Source organism: Natrix helvetica, assembly GCF_964273705.1.
Source record: "Natrix helvetica genome assembly, chromosome: 1".
Lineage (NCBI taxonomy): Eukaryota > Metazoa > Chordata > Lepidosauria > Squamata > Natricidae > Natrix > Natrix helvetica.
Genome location: NC_138548.1, coordinates 10,089,538 through 10,108,896, shown reverse-complemented (window position 1 = coordinate 10,108,896; position 19,359 = coordinate 10,089,538). Strand labels below are relative to the sequence as shown.

At 44.1% G+C, this 19,359-nt stretch overlaps 1 protein-coding gene across 1 annotated transcript in view; it reads left to right on the top strand.

The window, feature by feature from the left end:
- SPMAP2 (sperm microtubule associated protein 2) overlaps nucleotides 1-19,359 on the top strand; it is a 46,257-nt gene that overhangs the window by 2,354 nt on the left and 24,544 nt on the right. The window contains exons 2-4 of the mRNA XM_081939975.1: nucleotides 15,893-16,007; nucleotides 16,519-16,577; nucleotides 18,749-18,815. Of these exons, the coding sequence (XP_081796101.1) occupies nucleotides 15,925-16,007; nucleotides 16,519-16,577; nucleotides 18,749-18,815 (209 nt within the window). The 5' untranslated portion in view covers nucleotides 15,893-15,924. The remainder of the gene's footprint in view (nucleotides 1-15,892; nucleotides 16,008-16,518; nucleotides 16,578-18,748; nucleotides 18,816-19,359) is intronic.

Sequence of the window (19,359 nt, the reverse complement as noted above, 5' to 3'; positions counted from 1 at the left end):
AATGGAAGGATTTATACTCCTTGCAGACAGCTGGTCATCTGCACCCTTTTTTAGAGAGATGTTGAGGCTACTTGGAGGTTGATTTGAAAGAGGAGTCAAAGAGGCCAACTATGTCAAAATTGAACAGCCCCCTCTCTCAACAGAGGGGGTGGGATACGACATCATCTATCTCCAGTCTACAACACGGTCCTTTCAGCACCTCCAAGAAGGCTCCAAACCCATTTGCACCATTCAGGTGATATTGAGGACATAGATAAACATCCAAGAGGCCTCAACAATTCTCTCAAAGGATGCAAATGACCAGCTGTCTGCAAGGAGGATAAATCCTTCCATTCTCCACTATCCTGTCAGTGTTGAAGAAGCTTCTTGGATGAGAAGCAAAACATCTTCAAAAAAACCCAAGAAAGTCCAGTTGCCTCCTGATAAAGCAGCTTTGGGACACTTACCTGTTATATTTACAAATTCATCACTGCTCTGATTCAGCCGGAGACCTTCTTTCTCCAGTAGTGGACACTTGTCTCTTGTTAGAAAATGATGAATAAGAACCAGTAATCAGTAGAACTTTGCTTCTTGGAATTGTGGATACTCCATCACTGGAGGTTTTTTTAAAAAGGCTGGAGGATCACTTGTTTGGGATGGTATAAGGATTCCTGTCTTGGGGAGGGGGTTGGACTAGAGGACCTCCAAAATCCCTTCCAGCCCTATGATTCAATGATTCAAAGAGTAGTTTCTTCACCTCTTCCAATCCCTTCTTGGCCCCTTTGTCATCTGCAGTTCCCTTGGCTGTGATGATTTACAGATCTATTTTAATAACACGTTACATACAATGCTGCTGACAGATTATTTTTCTTTGCCAAAAAAGCGTAGGCAATTAATTGCGTTAGGTTTATTCAAACAATCAATGAATTCTGGATGTATTTTTGTAGTAGATACGGAAGAGGGGAAGAATAGAAGCATCTTTGTCTAAAACGGTCCCTAACACACATTCTTTTTACTCTTATTAAGGGGAGAGGGAAATGCCTCTTTCCTGACAGCGAGAACAATTCATCAGCGGAACAATTTGCCTTCAGAAGCTGTGGGGGCTGCGTCACTGGAGGTTTTTAAGAAGCGATTGGACAGCTACTTGTCTGAAATGGTGCAGGATCTCCTGCTTCAGCAGGGGATTGGAAGACCGCCAAGGTCCTTTCCAATTCTGCAATTCTGATTGTCTAAACCAAGGGTGTCAAACTCGATTTCATTGAGGGCTGCATCAGGGTTGTGTTTGACCTTGGGGGTGTGTGTGTGGCCAGCATGATGTCACTCATGTCGGGGGCGCCTGTGGTGGCCCAAGTGCTCTGCCAGGGAAAATGGGCTCCCGGCTCCTATTTTCGGCTGCGGTGGCCTCTTGCAGACCTCTGCCACAAAAATACACCCCCGCCTCGAGCTCTGTTTTCGCTGTGAGAGGGCTGCAGGAGGCGATCACAGTCAAAACGAAGCCTGGGATGACTGCGCTGGCCGGGCATCGCGGGTCGGTCCTTCGCTGTTTCCAGGGCGGCCCCGCAGGACAGATCTAAGCATCCTATGGGCCGTATCTGGCCCGCAGGCCTTGAGTTTGAGACCCCTGGTTCAGTGGTGGGATTCAGCCGGTTTGGGCCGGTTCAGGCGAACCAGTTGTTAAATTGCTGGCTGGCCCTGCCCCTTCCTGCCCCGCCCCTTCCAGGAGTCCCCACGCGCCCTGTTTTGGCAAGCCGATAAGTGCAGGGAGGCCTATTAGGCCCAAAATGGGGCGCCGAGGGGCACCCCCGGCCCGTTTTTGTTTCCAGGGGAGTGCATGTCACTACGTTAATTGTTTGCTAGCTGAACTGGATAGTTACTGCGCAGGTCATAGGCCTTATCAACAATGATTTACTGTGCATGCTTCTTAACACGTTTCTTTATACATCACACATTCCAGAGACTTCTCTACTTTTGATCTTCTGTTCATCTGCCAAGAAGGTGGACGACAATTGCTCTTGCCAAAATGTAACAATTAGATAGATTTGTTTATTCTTATTTTTCATATTCAATTTTGTTTTTTAATTAGAACATGTTATTGGGTCTTATTTTCGCTTTTTCTGAAGATATGCTGTTTGGAAAGCCGTCGATTCACACCTCGTCAGCTCAGGGTGAAATTTCCCCTGACAGTGCAGGAGGCTGAATGCTGCCTGTCACACCCCCTGGCCACCCGCACCATGGCCACACCTGCCCAATCGCTCATTAGGGCAGAGAACCGGTTGTTACATTATTTGAATCCCACCACTGCCCTTGTCTAATGGTACGAAAGCTTTCTCGTGTATGTCCATACGCTACGTTGTCTTAGGATTTCCTCAACTTTTTCATGGAGGAGAGAATGCTTCTCCTCCGATAGCTTTGATGCCTCCTGTATCTCATAGATACAATAATACAATAGTAGAGTTGGAAGGGACCTTGGAGGTCTTCTAGTCCAACCCCCTGCCTAGGCAGGAAACCCTATACCATTCCAGACAAATGGCTATCCAACATGTTCTTAAAGACTTCCAGTGCAATGCAATGCAATACAATACAATAATACAATACAATACAATGCAATACAATACAATAATACAATACAATACAATACAATACAATACAATACAATAATACAATACAATACAATAATACAATGCAATGCAATGCAATGCAATGCAATGCAATGCAATACAATACAATAATACAATACAATACAATGCAATGCAATACAATAAATACAATACAATACAATAATACAATACAATATAATACAATACAATACAATACAATACAGTAGCAGAGTTGGAAGGGACCTTGGAGGTCTTCTAGTCCAACCCCCTGCCTAGGCAGGAAACCCTATACCGTTTCAGACAAATGGCTATCCAGCATCTTCTTAAAGACTTCCAGTGTTGGGGCATTCACAACTTCTGGAGGCAAGCTGTTCCACTGATTAATTGTTCTAACTGTCAGGAAGTTTCTCCTTAGTTCTAAGTTGCTTCTCTCCTTGATTAGTTTCCACCCATTGCTTCTTGTTCTACCCTCAGGTGCCTTGGAGAATAGTTTGACTCCCTCTTCTTTGTGGCAACCCCTGAGATATTGGAACACTGCTATCATGTCTCCCCTAGTCCTTCTTTCTCTTAAGCTACCTGCAACCGTTCTTCATATGTTTTAGTCTCCAGTCCCCTAAATGTGCATCCAGTCCCCTAGATGTGCATGAGAAGATCGCACCAATGATAGAAAAAAGCACCCCCATCTTTTGCTTTGGGAAAACGAGAGGATGCCTCTTCCGAAATGGCAGCGATGTGTTTTAGAATTGCATAATCTCAAGACGGTATTCCTCCCTCTTCCCTCCCCTCCACGCAGCACAAGAAATTTCATCCAAGAGGATGCCAATGTTTTCCTAAGGCAATACAATAAATTGCGTGGGGCTGCAGCAACCCGTCTCGTCAGATATGATTCCCATTTATGATAAAGCCACCCTGCAATCTGAAAGTTTTGCATTTGGACATGTTCTCCCTTTGGGGAGTTCTAAGCAACTTAGAACTGAGGAGAAATTTCCTGACAGTTAGGACAATTAATGAGTGGAACAGCTTGCCTCCAGAAGTTGTGAATGCCCCAACACTGGAAGTCTTTAAGAAGATGTTGGATAGCCATTTGTCTGAAACGGTATAGGGTTTCCTGCCTGGGCAGGGGGTTGGACTAGAAGACCTCCAAGGTCCCTTCCAACTCTACTATTGTATTGTATTGTATTGGTGAGGGCCTATGGAACAGAGAACAGCAATGCTGCTTTAAATATACCTGACAGAGAATAGAAGAGAATAAAAACTTTATTGTCACTTTAAATGTACACTAATCAGCATACATTAAAATGAAATGTCATTGCATTCAGTTCTCCAAAGATAACCATTATCCATATATCTCTCTTGTTCTCCGTTTCCTCCCTAAACGCTGTTACAAAGCCAGGAGGTATATCTCATTTAAAGCATTCATAGGTTACCACATAAAAAGTAGCATTTCTTACTTTTAAAGCCAGTTTGGTGCAATAGTTAAGGTGGAAACCAGTCCTTGCACTTATGACTGTTGTGGCATTCCCCGCACCCCTGCCCCGCATCACACGATCAAAATCCGTGCATGTATTTAGGACAGTTGAAACATTCTGGGATCGACCGGACAACACTTTGTTTATATAATGTGTGAAAATTTGTATTAAAAAATAAAAAACCTTGACTTAAAAAATAAATAAAAAAGAAACATTTTGGGATCGTGTGATCACTATTGGTGACCTTTCCCAGCTGGCTTCCAACACGCAAAAATCAACGGAGGAAGGCGGATTCACTTAACGACTGCGGGCTTTGTTTAACAGTGGCAGCGGTTCACTTAGCAACCAAGGCAAAAAAAGTAGTACAAAGGCAACTCACTAAACGATTGCCTTGCTTAGCAACAGATATTCTGGTCCTAATTGTGGCCGTAAGTCGAGGACTGTCTGTAATCTTGTACAAGCTGAGGCAAGGCAGTGCTTTGATGGTGCCTGGAGACCAGTGCTGGGATTCAGCCTATTTGGGAGAACCGGTTGTTAACTTTCTAAGCAGTTCGGAGAACCGGTTGTTGGAAGAAATCTCATTTTGTTTTTTTCCCACTTTACAGGGCTAATCCTGTAAGGAAGGCAGGAAGGAAACATTCTGGTGTTGTTTCTTGCCTAATCTTTATTGCCCTGCTTACAGAAACTGCCTCTCCGGTTAACCCCTTATGACATTGTAATAGCTAAGGCGAAGCACCCATCGCCGTGACGTTGAGTTGGCCATGCCCACCCAGTCACATGACCACTGTGCCACGCCTTCCCAGCTGGTTATTAGGGCAGAGAACCAGTTGTTAAATCATTTGAATCCCACCACTGCTGGAGACTCAACATTTCCCTCGTATTTGAGAGAAGGATATAAAAATACAGAGGAGTGACAGCCTTATCGCAAACATTGCTGCAATCCAGAGGTTCTGTTTTCTTCCCCTGAGAGTTTTTGAGTGTTTGTCGGCTTTTCTTTAAAAATAAACACCTCGATCTTATTTTAAGGTTTTACACAAAACTTTTGGTGTGTTCCCACTTTAGGAAGCCAACAGACTATGCCACCGATTTTGGTAAACCGCTGGGTGGGATTTGTAGAATGGGGGGGGGGGAATAATAGAACGACTGTGGCAAATGGAAACAGTGACGGTACCAGGTGCCTTGGCTGCAATCCCAAAACAACTGGAACACCATTCCAACACTATCGGCATAAATCAGTCGATTGCAAAAGGCAATGTTATTTGGCACAAAGTACATCCTGCGACAATACCTTTAGCACCAATCAACGGGAACATGTGCCTATCCTAGGCCCTTGGGAAGGCCTTGATAGGTGGGGAAAAAAATGCCACATCCAGTCCTTTTTTAAAAAAAAGAGTTTTATTATTTTTCAACGACAAAAATAAGCATTCCATCTTTCCTTATGCAGTGTGTCGTCTGGGTACAAACATCTCTGTGCAACATCGTTCCTCATTTGCCACATCTTTCACATTCGTATTACCATTATTCCCCTAAGCTTAGTATTAGAATATATTGAGCATTTAAACGTCATAAAACTCTCCATTTTTCTTACTATTTTCTAGTAATAATATCATATCAACATTAAACATAATTATTCTCATCATACACATACAAACAGTTTTATATCTTTATGTAAGTCTACTTATTTTTTTTAGCTTTCTTAATTTCCAAACTCCTTTTCTCTCTCTCCAACCACTGGTAAAATACTTCCCAAATCATATAATATTCAGTTTGCTCTTTCTCCTTAATTGCTCCTGTTAATCTGTTCATTTCTGCCCATTCTAATATTTTCCTTATCGCCTTCCCATCAATAGGGATCTCTTCACTTTTCCAATGTTGTACAAATACATCCAGTTGTATTCCAAAAACATCTGGCTGAGATTGGACAACCATTTGTCTGAAATGGTGTTGGGGTTTCCTGCTTGAGCAGGGGATTGGACTAGAGGACCTCCAAGGTCCCTTCCAACTTTGTTATTCTGACTGTATGACGGGGAGTTCAGGACACAGTTATGTGCTGAAGGTAAAAATCTGCATTGCTTACAAACACTGAAAGATTTTGATGAGAGGGTGGCATTGGCTCTTAAAAGAGTAAAAGGCTCTTCTAAGCCAGGAGTTTGATGCTATCGTACCCAACGGATCTCTCTGAATGTTCTTCTGTCCCACTGCCCTTTCTCAGAATGCATCCGAGGCGTTCGGTCCAAAGAGGTTCCCCAGGCAACGGAAGATGCAGTCATAGTCTCCGTGGCAACATCGCTCGCCTTACTCTGATTACTTAAGCCATGCAGAGACTCAAGGCAGGTTGGTATCCACAGGGGGTTGAGCAGCATTAAGAAAAGGTCCAGGAAGGAAAATAACCCAGAGGCCCAGGAATTTAGGAAGCTGCTCCCACCGGGTCCAAGTACTGTTACTGAGTACTGAGTTGTTTTTTCTAGCTAGTCATCACGGTTGCCCATCCATAAATGTCTTTGGTCAGATGTCTCAAGGAACCTGGATAAACTATTTGGTCAAATCCCACCTAATAGAACAGTATTTTTTTTAAAAAAACAAACATTTAGATAGTAGCTGAAGGGACACGGTGGCTCAGTGGCTAAGACGCTGAGCTTGTCGATCAGAAGGTCGACAGCTCAGTGGTTCGAATCCCTAGCGCCGTGTAACAGAGTGAGCTCCCGTTACTTGTCCCAGCTTCTGCCAACCTAGCAGTTTGAAAGCACATAAAAAAAATGCAAGTAGAAAAATAAGGACCATCTTTGGTGGGAAGGGAACAGCATTCCATGCGTCTTTGGCGTTTAGTCATGCTGGCCACATGACCACGGAGACGTCTTCAGACAGCGCTGCCTCTTCGGCTTTGAAACGGAGATGAGCAGTGCCCCCTAGAGCAGGGAACAACTAGCACATATGTGCGAGGGGAACCTTTACCTATAGTAGCTGAGTTCACACAAGTTCAACTGACTGTTTACTGATCAGTCAACCAGATTCACCCACCATGATCATTATAGCTAAGTCCTATGGGTGTGTGTGGACATATATGTGTGTCTTAGCATGTTGTGCAAATCTCTTTGGCTCATTTAAAGTTCAGGGCAGGGTCCAAAGTCAGAAAAAAGTGGATTGATTGCAGAAGTGAGTTAACTGTGTTTAAGTGTAAGTATAATCTTTATTGTCATTGTACTTAAATACAACGAAACACACCCAACTGTAGAGGATGAAACCTCATCACCAACAGCAACAAGACTCTAGAGTCAGACAAACCAGGTGAGCTGAGCTTCCCCTACACAAAATTAAGGATGTTAATTGCATACTACCCCCAGTTCAGTTTACCAAATTTTGAATTTCTAGAAAATACAACAATTTATTCGTGCTGTGCACATTGGCATACTTCCAGGCAACAGTAATAAACATTGTCTCATTCTCAATATCTAAGCAAAGCCAGTGGGTAGAAGATCACTAGGATAACAGAATAAAAGAATTGGAAGGGACCTTGGAGGTCTTCTAGTCCAACCCCCTGCTGAAGCAGGAGATACTCTATACCATTCCAGACATGTAGCTGTCCAGTCTCTTCTTTTAATAGCCTCCAGTGTGGGAGAACCCACAACTTCTGGAGGCAACTTCTGTTCCACTGATTAATTGTTCTCACTGTCAGGAAATCTTTCCATAATTCCAGGTAGCTTCTCTCCTTGGTTACTTTCCACCCATTGCTTCTTGTCCTGCTCTCAGGTGCTTTAGAAAATAGCTTGACTCCCTCTTTTTTATGGCAACCCCTGAGGTATTGGAAGACTGCTATCATGTCTCCCCTAGTCCTCCTTTCCATTAGTCTAGACCAGTGATGGCTAACTTTTTTGTCATGGTGTGCCAAAAGCAGGGGGGAGTCGTGCGCATGCGTGCATGCCCACACCCATAATACAATGCCCTCCCCCTATGCATGCATGCACAACGCTCCCTGCAGCCCTTACTGAAGCTTCTGGACCTCCGGGAGGCGCGTTGGGCCATTTTTTGCCTTCCGGAGGGAGAAAAATGGCCAAAAATCTAGGCAGAAAATTAGCTGACCAGCGCCCGCATGCCCACTGAAGCTGACAGGGCAACGCCTCATGTGCCCTCAGAAATGGCTCCGCGTGCCACCTGTGGCATGCATGCCATAGGTTCGCCATCACAGGACTAGACATACCCAATTCCTGAAACTATTCTTCATATGTTTTGGCCTCCAGCCCCTTAATCATTTTGCTGGTCTTTTCTACAATCTTTCTAGAGTCTCAACATCTGTTTTATATCATGGTGAGCAAAACACAGTTCTAGGCTGCATCAACAGAGCAATGGGTGGAAACTAATCAAGGAGAGAAGCAACCTGGAATTAAGGAGAAACTTCCTGACAGTGAGAACAATTAATCAGTGGAACAGAAGTTGCCTCCAGAAGTTGTAAATGCCCCAACACTGGAAGTCTTTAAGAAGATGTTGGATAGCCATTTGTCTGAAACGGTATAGGGTTTCCTGCCTAGGCAGGGGGTTGGACTAGAAGACCTCCAAGGTCCCTTCCAACTCTACTATTGTATTATTGTATTAAAACTGGATGGAATATTCCTGGTGTGGTCTTACCAAGGCAGTATAAAGTGGTATCATGGGTCTACTAACTAGATGAATAGGCAAATAAAACAAAAATCCTGGAGCAGACATACCTAATATTGGGCTCTAATAGTGCATCACAGCTCTGCCCGTTTTGATCTGCAAATAACAGGCAAAGGTTTGATCAAAGATTGTCCTCAATTTACAAACACAATTCGAATCAGAATTTCTATCCCTAAGCAAGGCAGTTGTTAAATGAGTTTTGCCCCATTTTACAACCTTTTTGTCACAGTTAGGCGAATCACTTTGTTCATTAAGCAAATCACACGGACATTAAGTGAATCTGGCTTCCCCCATTGGTTTTGCTTGTTAGAAGCCAGCTGGGAGGTCACAAATGGGGATCACATGACCCCTGAATACTGCAACCATCCTAAATGCATGCTCCGAGTCCCTTTTGGGAGAGGGGGCGGTCTAGAAGTGCTAATTAAATTAAATTAAATTAAATTAAATGCTCGTTGCCAAGTGCCCAAATTTGACCATTGAAACCCTGTGATAGTTGTAAGAGCAAGAACTGGTCATAAGTCTTTTTTTTTTAGTGAAGTTACTGTATATAACTTCAGTTTTGGTCATCACATTATATAAAAGATGTTGAGATTCTAGAAAAAGTGCAGAGAGACCAACCAGGATGATTAGGGGACTGGAGGCTAAAACATATGAAGAACGGTTGCAGGAACTGGGCATGGCTAGCCTAGTGAAGAGAAGGACCAGAGGAGAAATGATAGCAGTGTTGCAACAGAGAGGGGGGGGGGTGTCAAGCTATTCTCCAAAGCCCCTGAAGGCCAGAAGAAGGAATAATGGATGGAAACTGACCAAGGAGAGATTCAACCAAGAAACAAGGAGGAACTTTCTGACAGTGAGAACAATCAACCCATGGAACAGAAATTGTGGGGGCTTCATCACTTGAGGCTTTCAAGAAGAGATTGGACTGCCATTTATCAGATATGGTGTTGGGTTTCCTGCTTGAGGTGGTGTGTGTTGGACTAGATTACCTATAACAGTGATGGCGAACCTATGGCACGCGTGTCACAGGTGGCACGCGGAGCCATTTGTCAGGGCACACAAGGCGCTGCCCTGTCAGCTGGCCAGCGTGCATGCGCGCTCTGGCCAGCTGAGTTCACCCTTTTTTAAAGCCATTTTTCGCCCTCCCCAGGCTCCAGAGCCTTTATAGGAACCCGGGGAGGGCGAAAAGAGCCTCCCCCGCCCCCCCCCCAAAGGCCCTCTGGATGCTTCATGAGCTTCCCTGAAGCCTCCGGAGTGCAAAAAACCAGCCCTACGGGCAAACCAGAAATTCGGGAACGGACTTCCGGTTTGCTCAGAGGTTCATTTTGACTGCTCCAGAGGCTTCAGGGAAGCGTCCTGAAGGTCCCTCAAGCCTCCAGAGGGCTTCCGGGGGGGCGGAGGGCGGTGGAGGCTGTTTTTGCCCTCCCCAGGCTCCTATAAAGCCTCTGGAGCCTGGGGAGGGCAAAAAAAGCATGCAAAAAATGGGGGGGAGCGCCTGTAGTGCGCGCATGTGCACTGGGGGGTTGCACATTGCATTATGGGTGCGGCACACCCACACACTACCCCCCTGCACTCCTCCCACTTATGGCACACGAGCCAAAAAAGGTTCGCCATCGCTGACCTATAAGGTCCCTTCCAACTCTGTTAATCTGTTTAAAAAAAACTCCAGTTGCTAAACAAATGGTTGTAAGTCAAGGACTAGCTGTAGCCATTATCTTGACTTTGTTGATCACACCTAACCAAACTACGGCCAAGAAAACTGGGTATGAAATCATTCAAGGTGACTCAACTTGAAGGTGTGTCTACTTTTTTATTCAGCAAGGAAAATTTCTAGGTCTTCTGGCTGGCTGTTGATAGAACCAGGCTGAGCTACTTTGGGAAGTCAGAGGACTGGGGAAGGAAGCAAGGTGGTGGGGAAAATAGCATACAGGCAGGTAGGATTGGCCAGTCCCATCTTTTTAAGGTGGTGTGAGAGTAATGGAAGAAGTCCATTACTCTCACCTAGAACTAAGGAGAAATTTCCTGACACTGAGAACAATTAATCAGTGGAACAGCTTGCCTCCAGAAGTTCATCACTGGAGGCTTTTAAAGAAAAGGCTGGACGGCCATTTGTTCAGAATGTTATAGGGCAGGGGTATCAAAATTAAGGCCCAGGGGATGGATTCGACCTTTAGGGGGGGTTAGATTTGTGACTCTGTTAGTGAAAACAGGCACCCTCCTGAGCTCCATTTTCTCTGGCCAAGGGTTGCAGGAAGCCGTCGCAGCCGAAAACGGAGTTCGGGAAACTGTTTTCACTGGCAGAGCGCTTGGGCCTCCACAGGCACCCCGGACACGAGTGAAGTCGAGCTGGCCATGCCCACCAAGGCCACGCCCATGCGGCCCCCGAAGGTCAAATACAACCCTGACGTGGCCCTCAATGAAATCGAGTTCGACACCCCTGATTTAAGGTGTCCTGCTTGGGCAGGGGGTTGGACTAGAAGACCTCCAAGATCCTTTCCAACTCTGTTATTCTGTATGTCTAGGCAGGGGTGTCCAAACTTGGCAACTTTAAGACTTGTGGACTTCAACTCCCAGAATTCCCCAGCCAGCTCTGCTGGCTGGGGAATTCTGGGAGTTGAAGTCCACAAGTCTTAAAGTTGCCAAGTTTGGACACCCCTGGTCTAGGGGGTCATGTCCTCAAAATGGCATGAAACTGATATAATTCTTAGCAATTGTGCCTCCGGGATTGGATTGGATTTGAAGGGAATTCCAGGGCTTGCAGAAAAAAAGAGGCTTAAGTATAATAATAGTAATTTATCAAATTTATATGCTGCCCAAGTCTAAGTGTTGATTTAGGACCCTGGGACTTTCAGGAAACCTTCATTGTGGGGGGGAAAATAGGATTGTTCAGCCTCTTTCATGACAACTACCAAACTTAGTAAAGAATGTTGAAGGTGGGAATCAACCAACAGCTAAATTGCCAAAAATTGCTGACCTACAAAAGGCCTGGCCCCAATTTAATCTAGATCTGTTAGTTTTGTGGGTACAACTTATGTGGGTATGATTTGCTTCTGTTTCTGCTCCTGGGCACCAAAACACACGAATTCCCTGAAGCATGGATTTTCTCCACATAGCAGCAAGGATGCTATGGCAACAATTTTGCACTTGTTGATCACAAAATTTGGGAAGGTGGTAGCAGATTGGAGAAAACATCACCTGGCCTTGAAGCAATTATTCAGATTACTCACACCCAAAGTATCTAAATTCCAAATCAACCATTAGCTGTTAAGTAGTATAGAAAAGACTGAATAATTCTAGCCATTCACAGCTGAAATGACATTTTAGTATTTTTCTCCAAACTGGCCTGGGATTAGATATATTGGGTCCATGTATTTAAGCAAATTCCTCTGATTTTCACAATAGAGCATGGGTGAGCAACTATGGCCTTTTACGACTTGTGGGCTTCAACTCCCAGAATTCCTGAGCCAGCCATATATTAAGTTCTAATTAACAATGATATGAAATAGAACATAGAACCTTAGCGCTGGAAGAGATCTTGGAAGTATAGAATAACAGAGTTGGAAGGGATTTTGGAGGTCTTCTAGTCCATCCCACTACTTAGGCAGGAAAACCTATACCACTTCAGACAAATGGTTATCCAACATCTTCTTTAAAACTTCCAGTGTTGGAGGATCCACAACTTCTAGAGCAGTGATGGCGAACCTTTTTTGGCTCACGTGCCACAAGTGGGGGGAGAGCAGGGGGGTCGAGTGCAGGCGTGCCACACCCATAATGCAACGTGCGACACCCCCCAGTGTGCATGCGCGCACAACGCGCGACACCCCCCATTTTTACATGCTTTTTTCGCCCTCCTCAGGCTCCAGGGGCTTTATAGGAGCCTGGGGAGGGCGAAAAGAGCCTCCCCCGACCCCCCCCCGAGGCCCTCCGGAGGCTTCAGGGACCGTCCGGAGGCTTCCCTGAAGCCTTCAGAGCGCTTAAAACCACCCTCCGAGCAAACCGGAAGTGACTTCCGGGTTGCTCGGAGGGTCGTTTTAAGTGCTCCGAAGGCATCAGGGACCGTCCGAGGCTTCCCTGATGCCTTCGGAGCACTTAAAACGACCCTCCGAGCAACACGGAAGTCACTTCCTTTTTGCTCGGAGGGTGGTTTTAAGCGTTCCGAAGGCTTCAGGGACGGTCCCTGAAGCCTCCGGGGGGGCTCTTTTCGCCCTCCCCAGGCTCCTATAAAGCCTCTGGAGCCTGGGGAAGGCGAAAAATAGCTTTTAAAAAGGTGAACTCAGGTGCGCCTCGCGTGCCCTGACAAATGGCTTCATGTGCCACATGTGGCACGCGTGCCATAGGTTCGCCATCACTGTTCTAGAGGCACTGATTAATTGTTCTAACTATCAGGAAATTTCTCTTTAGTTCCAAGTTGCTTCTCTCTTTGACCCATTGCCTCTTGTCCTGCCCTCAGGTGCTTTGGAGAATAGCTTGAACTTCCTCTTCTTTGTGGCAACCCCTGAGATATTGGAAGACTCCTATCATGTCTCCCCTAGTCCTTCTTTTCATCACACTAGACATACCCAGTTCCTGCAACCATTCTTCATATGTTTTCGCCTCCAGTCCCCTAATCATCTTTGTTGCTCTTCTCTGCACTTTTTTTAGAGTCTCCACATCTTTTCTACATCTGGTCCAACTAGAGCAGGGATGTCTAACTCGCAGCCCACAGCCCAGATGGGTCACGTGCTGGCCCCACACCTGCCCGGTTTAGCAAAGGGGTGGGGGGAACGTCCTGATATGTCACGTGATGACGACGTGGCGATGCGAGTTTGACACCCCTGGAGTCTTCTAGTCCAACACCTTGCTCAAAGCAGGAGACTTTATATCTACCTGGTCAAATGTTGTCCAGTCTATTCAAGCTTGTCCACTGATTAATTGTTCTGTGAGACAATTTCTTCTTAGTTTCAGATTGGATCTATCTTTAACAAGCTTCCATCCATTACTTCTTGTCCTCCCCTGTGGTGCCCTAGAGACTACGTCAATTCCCTCTTCTCTGTAGCCATCCATGCATCCATCCATGCATCCATGCATCCATGCATCCATCCATCTATCTATCTATCTCTAATCTTATCCATCCACACACCTATCCAACTAATTATTCTCTGTCTGTGTCTGTCTGTATCCATCCATCCATCTATCCATCCATCTATCCATATCTATCTATCTATCTATCTATCTATCTATCTATCTATCTATCTATCTATCATCTATCTATCTATCTATCTATCTATCTATCTATCCCTATCTATCTATCTATCTATCTATCTATCTATCTATCTATCTATCATCTATCTATCATCTATCTATCTATCTATCATTATCTATCTATCTATCTATCTCTAAATCCTGAAGCATCTCTAATTGTTCAGGTGTCTCATTTCCACTTTCTGTTCAAACTTTCACAAAAGTAAATATCACCATTTTCTGAAGCAAGGCTACCCTCATGTGGTGATAATAGATATTACCTTTCTAAAAATGATGGCACTGATTTCTGGAGCTGTGCCCTAAATACAGATAATCCTTGACAAAAGTTTGTTTAGTGACCATTCAAAGTTACAATGGCACTGAAAAAAAGCAACTAATGGCCATTTTTCACACTTACGAATCCCTATGGTTATGTGGTTTATATTTGGTTGCTTGACAAGCGGTTTCATATTTATGACGGCTGTGGTGTCCCGGGGTCATGTGATCCGCTTTTGCGACCATCCGACAAGCAAAATCAGTGGGGGAGCCAGATTCATTTAACAACCATGTTCCCAACTTAACAACTGGTTCACTTAACAATTGTGCCAAGAAAAGTCATTAAATGGGGCAAAACTCACTTAACAACTGTCTCACTTAGCAAGAGAAATTTTGAGCTCAATTGTGGTTGTAAATTGAGGATTACCTGTAATGCAATTATTTTTTAAAAAATCACCAGGCAGCCTGCTAGTATATTTTACACAGTAAGGCAGAATCCAATTTTGGAAATAAATATGGGAGTGCCACCAAATAGGTTTTTTAGGATTATTCCCAGTTCTGGACATAGGCAATACAAGTAAAATAAAAAAATAGAGTGACTGAGTACTGACGGGGCTAGATTAAGAAGTTCCCCTCAATCATAGAAGCTCAGCTTTTGCCTGGCCCTTGTCCCTCAAACAAGCCTACATCACAAGTTTGTTGTGGTGATAAAATCTGGAGAAAGGAGAAGAATTCAGACTGCCTTGATTTCTTTCTGAAGAAACTGTGAGTTATACATTTTACAAAGTAGACACAAGTAATTATCTGACTCATTGGGCTTTAAGAGAATGAAAGTCCCTTCTGAAGTACCAAAACAGGTTGGTTGGGGTGGAAACGAAATAGGGCAATGAAAGATAGGAAACAAAAAAATTAGGACAGAAATCTGGACTTGGTTGGGAACTGAATTCAGCATCCTGTTCTGACTTAGGCTTCCTGATACAGTAAAAAGCACACGCTTAGTCCCCAAAACTCTCTTTTTATTTCAAAGGCTGTGAATTATGTTCATTCACAGCCCGTAATGAGTCCCAAATAGTTTGTAAAGAGTCCTACAGTAGGCTGCCAAAATCTTTCGGGTTAAGGCTGCTAAGCACCCACCTTTATCTTCCTTGAAACGCTGCCAAAGACTTATTTGGAAATTAGCATGGCAAGGCCACATGGAGCAAAGAGTCAAAACGGAACTTCAGAAGGTAAACTGACCAGCATGAACAAAGTTGCTTCCTACATAGGCTCACGTGCCTTTGTTCCTCCTTTATGTCCTATGGGAGGGACCAATCACCTCCAAGCCTTACTGGTCAGTAAGGTCAGTTCTTAAGTGAATCTGTTGTTAAATGTTGATTGCCGAGTGCCCGAATTTTGATCACGTGATTGTGGGGATGCTGCAATGGTTGGAAATGCAGGGACTGGTTGTCACTTTTTTCAGTGTCATTGCAACTTTGGTCACTAAATGAATAGTTGTAAGTCAAGAATTACCTAAACAGGTAGTCCTCAACTTACAACAGTTCATTTAGTGACCATTTGAAGTAACCAGCCCCCTAGCCCCTACATGCTTTTCCTGTTGCCAGAACATCTCTGAGACATCTATGTCCCATTCAACAGATTTTAGTGACTTTTCATCATCATTTGCTCGCTTGGAAGCATCACTTCAGTTTTCCTCTCCTCCATAAGTCTGCATGGCTGGCTGGCTGCTGTGGTAACCGATGCCTTCAGAATGGGGGATCAAGCAGGATCGGCTCAGCATCCTTGCTCGACCAAAAATCAACCACCAAGTTCTACTCCCCAGGTGAGAATTCCTATTTTCTCAAAACTCCCTGGATTTAAAGCATATTCACAGGTGAAATGCAGAGGCAGTGAAAATATCTCTTATTTCGTTGTATGTGTATACTGTGTATCAGTGGTGGGTTCCGGATCCCGTTGTAACCGACATGCTGCAACGGGGCCGGGAGTCCACCACATGCGTACCCACTGCCAGCGACGCTCCAGCTGCTCGGCCGAGCGTCATGCAGGTGGCGTACGCTCCGTGCACGTGCGCAAATGGCCCGGTTGGGTCAAATACAGGTAAGGAGAGCGGGTGGGCCCTCCGGAGCACCATACCGGAACGGTACCTGTACTCCCAGCAGGCATACCGGTCATGATCCACCACTGCTGTGTATATACGTACAAAGACAATGAAGTAAAGTGAATAGAATAACATTCAATAATGTTAGGAGTCAGAAGAAGAAGGTTTATGGAGATAAGAAATTCTGAGGTTTTAATTTAGATTAATTTGGTTTCCCTTTTTTTTCTCTCTGCAGACCTTCCGTATACTGGGTAGATAAAATACCCAAAGAGCAGCCGAGATACACAATTCCAGGTGAGTTAGTCAGAATTTATGTTCCGGAGCAAAGATACCTGGACTGTGACCTGCACGTGGTATCCGGTGTGCCCTTTTGACAGATCTTAAAATACCTGTAGACTGGATGGGCCAACATTTTCAATCCTTTAGGAAGGACGCAATGAGTGCTCACGGCTCTTCCTAGTGACCTCATGGCATCGTGATAGATCACTGGCCATTTATCCAGCAATCTTGTTTATTTTTAAGAGGCCACAAGAATATTGCTGGTTTTCCTCAACCCCTACGTAGATATAATTTCCCACAGTTACGGGAACTCAAGCCCAGCACACCTATTGCGCGTTAGGTTTCACTAGGACAGTGTTTCTCAGCCTTAGCAATTCTAAAATGTGTGTGGACTTCAACTCCCAGAATTCCCCAGCTATCATTTCATCAAAAGCTTGTTATTCTAAAGCATGGGTCCCCACAGGCTGCATGCGGCCCGCCGAAGCCATTAATCCGGCCCGTGCAGGACCACGAGGCCCTGCCCACATCACCCCAACCACTCTTCGGCCAAGCGTATGACTTACCTTCGTGAGCCCCATGGACTAGAACTGAAAGGTAAATTGGCCTGCAGACACTTCTGGAGGCGGGAAAGGTGAAAATCGGGGCACCCAGATGCCCCAGGAGGCAAAAAAATGGGCGAAAACGGCTCATTTTTCACCTCCCCTCCTCCAGAAGATAGAGAGAGAGAGGGAGAGACACGGAGAGAGAGAGAGACAGAAAGTGAGAGAGAGCGGGAGGGAGGGGGAGAAATATATATATATATATATATATATATTGTGTGTGTGTGTGTGTGTGTGTGTGTGTGTGTGTGTGTATGTATGTATGTATGTATGTATGTATGTATGTATGTATGTATGTATGTTACAACCCCTGGTATGACTAAGATATATACAGCCCGGGTTCAAATCCCAGTAAGGGTATGGCTAGCTGATGAGAGCTAATTAGCTCGAAATAGATCTATACTAGTCTCCCTTTATTTATTTATCAGTACAATTACAACACACACACACACACACACACACACACACACACACACATATATATATATATATATATATATATATATATAGTCAAGCTCCTTGGGGCTGAGAAGAATTGCTGAAAAACTAAGTGTCCTAAAGTGGACCACTGGACTCCTAAACAACTGAAAAAACAATCTAGTAAAAAAAAAGGCAATTAAAAGAGCAACATGCAAACAAAAGCAAATAAAACATTCCCAGGAGCAAATCAAATTAAAGTTTAATTTGTGTGCATTGTTCAATGGATGGTTAAATTGGTCACACCCACCCAGTCACATGACCACCTAGCCACGCCCACCCAGCCAGTCCAGCCCCCCCCCCCAACAGTCTGAGGGATCGTGAATTGGCCCCCTATTTAAAAGGTTTGAGGACCCCTGCTCTAAAGACATCCAAGATGTAATGAGATATGCCAAAATAACACTTTTGGATTTAGGAAACAGATAAACAACACAACATGAACCCGTGAAAGAAGGAATCTATCATAGTTAATGTATCAGCAAATAATTAGAAAGGTAAAGAATTATAACACGTAAAAAGTGATCATAAAAACCGAAGGGACTTGAAAAAGTAAAACTGTTTATATATTTATTTGTGTATTAAGCATATGCTCCTTACCTTGCCAAAGGTGAATCTAGATACATATAAAACTGAGTTTGTTTATTGGGCTGTATCTATGAAATCTTTACTGAAATATAATGACAGAGCAAAGAAAAACATTGTGTAATAAAAGGGAAGGAAAATTTGAAAGAGGTAATCACAGTGGATCAATGAAAAGAGTTACAGAAAAAAGCCAATTAAATTTACTCCAAGCTAAATTGATACAAGTGATATATAACTTCACCAGCTGCCAAAATGATAAACCATATATTGTAATAATAAACACTGGAATTGCCATAACAAAGAAGGAACATTATATCATATGGGATGGTCATGAAAACAAAATGCCAAAAGTACTAGAAAGAAATAACATTGAAACATTCAGAATATTTTTTTAAAAAAATGATTTGAAATCACAAATATTTTTAGTAGAAATGACTCCAGTGAATATAAATGAAGGGCATCACAACTCTGGGAATGTTAGTCTAACCTGCGCTGTTTCTCACTTCCCTTCCTGACTCTCTTTTGCAGTTATGACTTCCAGGCAGGAAGAGTTGTCTGAATTCAAGATGGTCCAACCAGGCTACAAATATAACAGGTGGGGGGAGAAAGTGAGCTAATCTGAAGACTCTGCCAAGCATGGACTTTGATGGGAAAAGAGAAAATTAATTTGGCCATGTGGAGTTGATGCTGAAACTCTAGAAAGAGTGCAGAGAAGAGCAACAAAGAGGATTAGGGGACTGGAGACTAAAACATATGAAGAACGGTTGCAGGAACTGGCTGTGTCTAGTTTAATAGAAAGAAGGACTAGGGGAGACATGATAGCAGTCTTCCAATATCTCAGGGGCTGCCACAAAGAAGAGGGAGTCAAGCTATTCTCCAAGGCACCTGAGGGTAGAACAAGAAGCAATGGGTGGAAACTAATCAAGGAGGGAAGCAACTTAGAACTGAGGAGAAATTTCCTGACAGTGAGAACAATTAATCAGTGGAACAGAAGTTGCCCCCAGAAGTTGTGAATGCTCCAACACTGGAAGTCTTTAAGAAGATGTTGGATAACCATTTGTCTGAAATGGTATAGGGTTTCCTACCTAAGCAGGGGGCTGGACTAGAAGACCTCCAAGGTCCCTTCCAACTCTGTTATT